This window comes from Branchiostoma floridae, chromosome 6, assembly GCF_000003815.2.
Source record: "Branchiostoma floridae strain S238N-H82 chromosome 6, Bfl_VNyyK, whole genome shotgun sequence".
Classification (NCBI taxonomy): Eukaryota; Metazoa; Chordata; class Leptocardii; order Amphioxiformes; family Branchiostomatidae; genus Branchiostoma; species Branchiostoma floridae.
This window is the reverse complement of record NC_049984.1, coordinates 5988962-5997698: the sequence shown is the minus strand read 5'-3', so window position 1 is coordinate 5997698 and position 8737 is coordinate 5988962. Positions and strand designations below refer to the sequence as shown.

General features: G+C 42.4%; 1 protein-coding gene across 1 annotated transcript in view; it reads left to right on the top strand.

Moving 5' to 3' along the window:
* Positions 1-2672: 2672 nt before the first annotated feature.
* The window catches only part of LOC118417546 (glycine receptor subunit alpha-2-like), a 14967-nt gene continuing 8902 nt past the window's right edge, over positions 2673-8737 (top strand). Inside the window, exons 1-2 of the mRNA XM_035823136.1 lie at positions 2673-2847; positions 6574-6641. Of these exons, the coding sequence (XP_035679029.1) occupies positions 2673-2847; positions 6574-6641 (243 nt within the window). The remainder of the gene's footprint in view (positions 2848-6573; positions 6642-8737) is intronic.

The window sequence follows — 8737 nt, the reverse complement described above, 5'->3', positions numbered from 1 at the left end:
ATCAAAGTGGCTATCTGTAGCTTCAAGATATAGTCGGCTTGGATCTGTGTACTTTTTGAGATGTCGTAAATTGCCGCAAACGCAAACGTGTATTTGGGATCACTACCAAGATGAAAAAGGTAACATATGTAATGTAAAGGCCAAGTGTAAAATGATACGTTTGGCAGTATCGTGCAAAAGCATGGCTTTGTAAATGCAGATTGAAATATCTGTATGTATACATGACCAATGTTATCAGCTTCTATATAACCACAGTTATTCCACTAAAGTCTATTAACGACCCGTGACGCACTATGTCCATTGAGAGAAGACCTCCGATCGTCAAGGCCAGCCAGGTCAGATAGATAATTACCGAACCTCAATATCTAATCTCGACATGTATTTGACCACACACCTCTATCATGTTTGCCGATACGTGTCCATTCTCTGCCCAAATGAGCTACCGGGCCCGCGGTGCCCTCATTATAAGCCATTGACATTGGTATACGTAGGGTCATACCAGGTGAGTAATGTGTATCATAAATGCACTTGGACTTGGCAATGTTCCTTACATTGTACTTGTGTTTTTAGTCATTAATCATCTTATGGCTGGAAAGAAGGCACGAGACTATAATGTCAAGAAATGAGCAAGCACACTGAGTCAATTCTATTCTGGTCGATAAGCGTGTTGGGTTCTTTAACGTACGTTAAGACATTGGACGCGTGACTCTCCAACAAACATGTCTTCTGCAAAGGAACTGTTCTCTTAGTATTCCATCCGTTCCGCCAGACTCGTCTGGCAAACTACCAGAAACCATTATCCACTTGAACCCTGGATTTGCCGTTAAGTAAAAGCCATAGACCTTGATAAGATGGCCATCCAGCCGTGGGGTTTTCTATAGAATCGTTCAGGGGTAACCGGCTACATTTGATAACTTCAACGTTGTCTGAATACCTGACCTCAGGGTGACATTGATTCTATTGTCGAACTTGAAAAGTCAATACTGGGAAGTAATGTGCTACAAATGCGTGGCCAATTGCATGTAGTGCACATTCGTGCTTACCAGGTCTTTAGTCCATATATTTTGGAAAGCAGACAGTTTAAATGTATTGGTCGAAGGACCTTCCGGACATTTTACCGGTATATGAGCAAAAGGGAAAGTATGATGAGGTAAGATTGCTGTGCAGTACTCCATTCTGTGGTCTAGACTGCAGTTTAACTTTGCGCTATTCTGCCATGAAAAAATCATCTAGCCTCAACATCTTTTTACCTTGCTTATGCTGGCTTCTACAAAAAATTGCGGTGGCAATAAAATAATTTTCCGTTCCTGACATTTTCCAACATCTACTATTCGGCAGATGGAAACGGCAAGATAAAACTCAATTTGTCATCATTTATTTTCGCGACTCGACGCTAAAGGCGATGTGACGACATGTATTGCGTATATGCCACGCTTTGAGAGCATCTGGGGCAGTGCTCTATTCTTTTGCCACTTTCCTCAGGTTGGTATATCAATCTTCCCCTTCCGTGTAGCCCCATGATATCCTTTATATAACCAGAGGATGATTCTCCACACGGCCACTGACCGTTGTGGGGGCTCACCGCAGCCAGGTCGGCAGGTAGGCAACACGCTGTAAGTTGGATCTAGGGAATGACCTGGTAAGCCTTACATACGTCACCATCATGTTAGGATCGCCTCTGAATCAGCTCTTCAGCTTTACGTACATGTATGCTCACACACCATAAATGCGAATAAAGTTAGATTGAGAACCTCATGGCTACAGATACTGACCAATGAGTGTCACGCGAGGGACAATGGGCTTCTGCCTTAAGGGTAGCCATTGTTACCTACAAATGAGAATTTAGTGTTCCATTAATATTTGATTCTTAAATGTGACAACGGCCATTGTGGAGTTTTCCTTTGTAAAATCTTTTATACCTACATAATATAAGGTATATGATTTCAACTTATTGACTGTCACAGTCGGGAGCGCAGATGTTTTAGCAATTCTGTGCTTGGAACAGTCGACGTCGAATGAAAGGACCTCCAGGCAAACGTGCTGTACATCCTGTGTAGTTGCGTATTTGCAACTCCAGCTGATGGTAATGATCTATCATTTTTAATTCTAAGCCGCGTTTCTTGTTGGAGAATATAACATAATTTAAAACGATTTCTGTCTTCCACTTGTTATGTGATTGATAACTACAAAATGACCATAACGAATGATAGTCACGGGGGGATTGTGTGTCGTGCCGTGTCCGTGTTCAGACCCATGAGAATACAGCGTTCTGATGATCGATGTATAAGTCTTGGATACCGTTTTGCATTCTATCAAGCTTGTGGTCACGGAGCGAGTTGGTATCTGGACGCGGCATCAACCGTTCGTCTGAACCTATGGCTGCCCCATTACTGCAGCTTGTGGAGACAGAAGAGTGATCTCCACTGGTTGTGTGTTGCATCAAAACATGCACCCGTAAGATATTGTGGTTACGTCCAAATACGGATTGAGAGACTCCCATCTGTCAGCCTGCTCCGCGAATAAGGCAACACGGCAATCTCGTTCCACGTTCGTTCGTCGGCAGCTGCACGTGACTCAAGGAGATGATGTAAGGAGGAGTCGCCTTCCGGAAGCGCATTTGAGGCAGGGATCAGGATATAGAGGGGTTCCGAGACTTTGGCCGTACTTTCATCATGTGGACGCCAGGGAAACATGTCTTCGTCCTGCTGTTGACGTTGGTGTCGACCCTCCGGTGCCGCGCGGACACGATAAGTGAGTTTGCGGAAGACCACGACGATGACCACAACCATGAGATCCTGCGCGTTCTCCCAGATACGTACAACTGGACTCACAGACCCAGAATTAAAGGTATGTCTCTATTTTGTGTGTTCCTAACACTATGATCAGAGTATGAGTACTATGCATTTTCGTTCTGTATGTATATGGGATACAGTATCTATTCCATTCATGCAAGTCGTGTAGGAGCGTATTCCTATGTATCATGAGCAACGTACTTGGGGAGGAAGCAGTTCATAGATGGCTATTTATACCCCCTTTCCACTAGACGGCAATCGCGCTGCGCTCTCACTGCGACCCACCGACGGATGTGTGTAATTTTTGATTCCATATTTATCACTTAAGTATATCATACAAAAGGCAAAAGTGTGACTAATAAGACAACAAACCACAGAAAACGTTTACCAAAAATCTTTTTTTTTCTAAGAATTCGTTGAGGGATCTGTCAAATTTTGGGTTGCAGAGAGAGCGCGATGAGAGCGCTGTCCTGGACGAGCAACGTTTGAAAAGGCTACAGACAGGATCGATTTCTAGCATTAGTTTCACCTTCTAAATCAGCTACACTCAATGTATACGGAACTCGGACCATTTCCTCTCCGGAACCCACTTAAGTACCACAATTACTTACGTATCTTAAAACCGACTCACAACTTGTAAAATAGTCGGCAACATTGAAGCACTTATACTTACCATCGACTTTCATATTATGTCGTTCTTGGTAATTGAATTCAATTCAGGCTAACTCTTTGTTAACCTGAAAATTCTGTCAATACAATTGCTTTATCTAACGTCTCTCATAGTTGACACATTTCTCCGTAGATCGATATAACGTTTAAAATAGTGTTTGATGCTCAAATTTATATGTATTAGCATTTTACTTGTACGCTATGTAGACGTCAAGCACGAATTTGCAATGGGGTGTCCACTACACTGTCGGTGTATTGCATTCTGGTGTTCAATCGAGCGCTTAATCTGCATTGTTATTCGCAACATGTTCGTATATATTTTAGACGAAGAATATTCGGGCTATGCCCATGTCCATGCATATAGAATGTGATCTCCCTTGTGCAAAACTATAACAGTCTTAGAAACTTATAGTAATATGATGAAACTGTTTGAAGCGAGACTCATCGCTTGATGTATTTGGACACAACTACGTATACCAATATTTTATCAAAACCTGATTGCACGTATATTACATTGTTCTTTCATACGGGACAGCGAGTCTGGCGGTAAGTTGATAAAGCACCGTGCGCCAAATGAAAAGATCAGCATATTTTGCCCTCATGCAAGTTATAAGTAGGACCAACCTAATAATATAGTAGCAATAGTCTTTCCTTATAATTCACCATTACTTCCATCACCCCGCCGGGCAACGTTTGGAGATGTGGGCATGAGATAACTATAAAACGCCATAAACTGATTATGTGGTTCAAAAGTTCAAATGATTGTTCCAGTCCATAAAGTTCTATGAGAAGCTGATCAGGTGCCAAGATATATCCATATCCTACTTCAAAGTAAGCCTAGGGCAATTGAGTTAACGAGACAGGTTCGCCACAAACGTTCACATAGGCTCAAAAATATAACACAATGTCATGATTATGTCAAATACTCACCCAATAAATGCTACGAACAGAATTGCAATGTCTATTTGCCGAGGCGTTACTTTATATATTGGATGAGATACAGAACGCTTGCAGATAGATGTGCAAAAGTTAGGTGTGACGGGTCCTTCGGTGTAATATAACCAGCTGCTGTCGCGCCGCATGCCTGCGAAGCTGTTGTGTTTCGCCGATGGGCGGTTATACCGGCTATAAAGATAAAGATACAGATACAGAATGTTTTGTGAATTTCAGTTAGTTCAGCCCGATATGTGGACTGCTTCTTATCATTCCTTCCTTTCGTTGCCGCTTCTCACTCACATCTTCATTATCATCATTGTCATTGTCATTGTGCATCCGGAATTCACTACTTTCAACCTCGCTACTGTCTTTTATTTTCCAATCAATACCGAAAGTAAATATCTTCCTTGGCGAGGATCACCTTGGCCCTCCACTGTTTCATTTATAACATGGCCGTCCCAAAGGAGATTCCCATGTGGAAGCGATGATTATCTCCGAGATATCCGACTGATCTCCTGATGTATGCTGCCCTTGGTGCTAATGATAACAAAAGACGGCTTTAACACTTTGGAATGGACTCTACATTAGCAGCTGTATGTTTCAGACCCTCCCTTAGAAATCCATGTTGATCATTCTTATGTATAACGTGTTCCCATCCCCTTGAGGAACACAGAATCACATCAGCCGTTATGAAACCTTCTTTTATCAACCTATTGTAGATTCTTCAGATGTCTGAGTGTAAGCCTTATAAAAGCTAGTCTAACGTTACAATTTGACTTAATGAGTATAACCTTTAAAGGCTTACTTATAAGGTTTATCAGAAGAGAACTTCATTCTGTCTTACGTCTGTATCAAGAGTGGGAACAGGGCTCGAACTACGATAGGAAGTACCATAAAATAAACCATACCAAAATACCAAACATCAGACACCTCAGTGATGTCACCTCGCATGATACTTCCTACTCTATTTCTTATGCTAAGTTCCTATGTTCGAAATTGAAGGATTATCGACCATCAGTTGACTCCAACCACCAACGTCGCATGGCCTCCCTCTTTGTCACGTCCCTCCGGTATTTTAAAATGAACATTGAGGATGACCTTTGGCCCTTTGAAGCTGTAAGGAACAACTGTCAGGACGATATCTGCGGGCCGTCTGTGAATCTTTCATGAGAGCCGAGCGCGAGGTTTGAAGGTCATTTAGCCGGCACGCTCCCTTCCTTTTTTGTTCAGAATAGTAATAAGGAAAGTTCTTATTAACCAACCTCACCAGTGCTTCCACTCGGGCCTTCATCAGGGCATTAAAAATAAAAAGCTTTTCACTGAATTAAAAGTAATCACGGAAGTAGTACATCTTAATATCAATCTGGCCGTTCTGTTAATGTGTTGTTCTCCTCATCCAATCTTCAATTTCGACACCAGAGAAAATAATCACGACTATGCGTAGACGTGCAGAGAATATGGTGGTGTGAAAGTGGGGCAGTACTCGGCAGTTTCTAATGACCTGGGTAAGTCGGACACACCTGTGCTCCTTCTGCTGAGAGACATGATAGAAAGGTGTGCAAAACCGTGAAGGAGTGAATAGCTCATGTACAGATGGTCATCGATTAGCCAACAGAGGTTCTCATCCATGAACACTGCAGGCGCTGCTGCTATCAGTTCAGATCTTTTCAGCTTGGTGCTGTGCAGGAAATATTGGCAACGGTAATGTTGAAACGCATGTTAGTGGAAAATTGTCTTCATACACAGAATGATTTGTTGCAACACGCGGGTAATTGTACCTTGAAACTGCTTCCACAGCAAGTCAGTGACGAGTGACGGTCATGGCAAACCTGTATTAAACGATTTCGTTTTCCAATACTCCTTATGGTAGGTGCTTAAAGCAATGAAGATCCCCATAAAATGAACGACCTGATGCAGTAAAATATACAATAGCTCATTAGAAATTCCCATGATATGAGATCGGACAAACATGTCACAAGAATGTTGAAATGACAGAACGAGCGTGCAGTCGAGGTGCCCCGTGGATTGATCGTGTTGCCACTTGATCAAGCGTTTGCAACAGCGAGCTACCAAGCAGGTAATTGCCTGATCATCCACCTGTGTCCTACAGTTACACTTTGATGAACAGTAGAGCTCATTATTGAAAAAAACATCTTCCTCTTTCTCCTCTCTACAGGTCGCTGGCTGGACGTGACGTGTGCAGCACACCTTCTGAGCTTTGGAGCAGTGTCTGAACAAACCATGGTAGGTCCAGCCGCGGCAGGAAGGCCACCTTTCCACTAGACGGCGATCGCGCTGCACTCTCATTGCGACCTAAATATGATATGTGTAACCTTAATTCGCTTTCACACTTGGTATATCATACAAAACGTAAAAGTGTGACTGAAAAGACAACAAAACTCAGAAAGTGTAAAACGATCCGTTTCTTTTCTACACAATTCCTTGAGAGATATGTCAAAGTTTAGGTTGCAGAGAGAGCGCGGCGAGAGCTCCGTCCTAGTGAAAAGGGGTATTAGTGACAGAAGAAGAGCTTCTATAAGAAGATAATAGTTTATCCTTTGATTCCATAATCCGCACAGTGGGTGGGTGGCAGGTGAGATGGATGACCAGGTAGTACAAGGTTAGTAGAGCGTGCAGCCTCCACCTGGAATTACTTTTTAAGCTAGCGGTACAAGGTCAGGATATTACGGTATTTGTTTCGTCCAGTGCCCTTTGTGATCGATACGTTAGGATGACGCCGGGATCTTATTGGATCAGGTCGTCGTTATGGTGTTAGCATCTGGCTATCCGTTACGCGCGCCTGGGCAGCTAACTTTACGGGGTAAGGCTTGAATGGTGGTGAGCCATGATGACCATGGTCACAGATTATTCAGCTGATTCCGAATAGAAGGCAATGCTTATGGTTAGTACTGACCAACTTCATTAACGTCAAAACAGATGCTGGGGTGGAATGTATAAAAAATGATTGTAAATTTATGAGACTGCCTCAAGCTTGTAATTCTGACGCATATCGGAATCCAATAAAAAATGGAGCAGGAAGAATTTACATCGGGGCATCTGCAACTTTATCAAATGCGGCAAAGATGTTCATGACAAGGCAATAAGTGTTGTAAAGATTGGTTTGAAATTATCAATGCATCAATCAGTTACCGTTCATGGACTTTCCTAATTCTTGCTATTGCATGTAGATCATTACAAATTCTGTGGACTTTGGAAGAAAACTAAAGATGGCATGGACATACGTATGGGAAGTTCAGATCATAAAATCCATATGATGTTACATTAAGTACGTGCATTTGTAGATACTGCCAGGCCCAAGACACTTTAAGAATGATGCTCGCCTGCTTAGAGTGAAGCAAATAGGCATTTCTGCAAAGTAAAAGTTTCGATGATCGTCCGAATCCTTCATCTCAAAGGTGCCTTGGCATCATACTGAACGATAGTAATGATAAAATCCCAGGCTTTGACTTTAACTTATCCCAGGTTGTACGTAGAGAAACCCGCAAAGGGCCTCCAGACTGATACAGAACATACCTGATGCAATCCTCGATAGATGATTAGTATGTTAAGACCGTATCACGTGGGGAATCTATGACTGATTGGCGTAGCATAATTTCTTTTATTGTTAGAGCTCCGACGATCAATGGTTATCTAACCATGTAACGGTGTGTCTAATCACCTAATTGTTCGTCTGAGCAATGTCAAGTCTGGAGGGAACGTTGGTAATTGGTGTACAGTAACAGTCTGGAGCCTCTTTAAGGAAACTAGGTAATCCCTCGTGCAATGGCTATGAATGAGAATTTCCATTTTTGGCGTAGGTTTAAACTTCGGTTTATGTTGCTACACATAATGATATCCATTGTGTAACTGATGTTGTGAAGTGTGTATTGGAGGCTAAAGAATGCAGACTGAGTGATGACTTCTCCAGCCTAATTTTACGCAAAGGTACCCTGTCATGTCCGCTCTATCCGCGGCCCAAAGTATGATTAGATAGATGGCGTGCTCTGGTAGAGCCTGATGTGGTTAACACGTGATTAAGAGACTCCAACGGCGTTGTTGTCACATCGATATCTTTCTCAAGGCCTGCAAACTCTGAGCTGCCAATACAAATATAAGAGACAAACGCTTTGCTATTTTGGTTTACCAGTAACGTTAGCTAGGATAAGTACATACCTGTAACTTCGTAAGACACTATCCAGTCCATCGATGTGCCGACTTCCAAACTGACTAGAGTTTGCCTGTCGAAGACCAATGACCATGAATGGCTTCAAAATTATAGACAATTCGGTCGATATATTGAAGTGTCCTTGGTTCAATCATCAAGGATCATGAAACAGTTA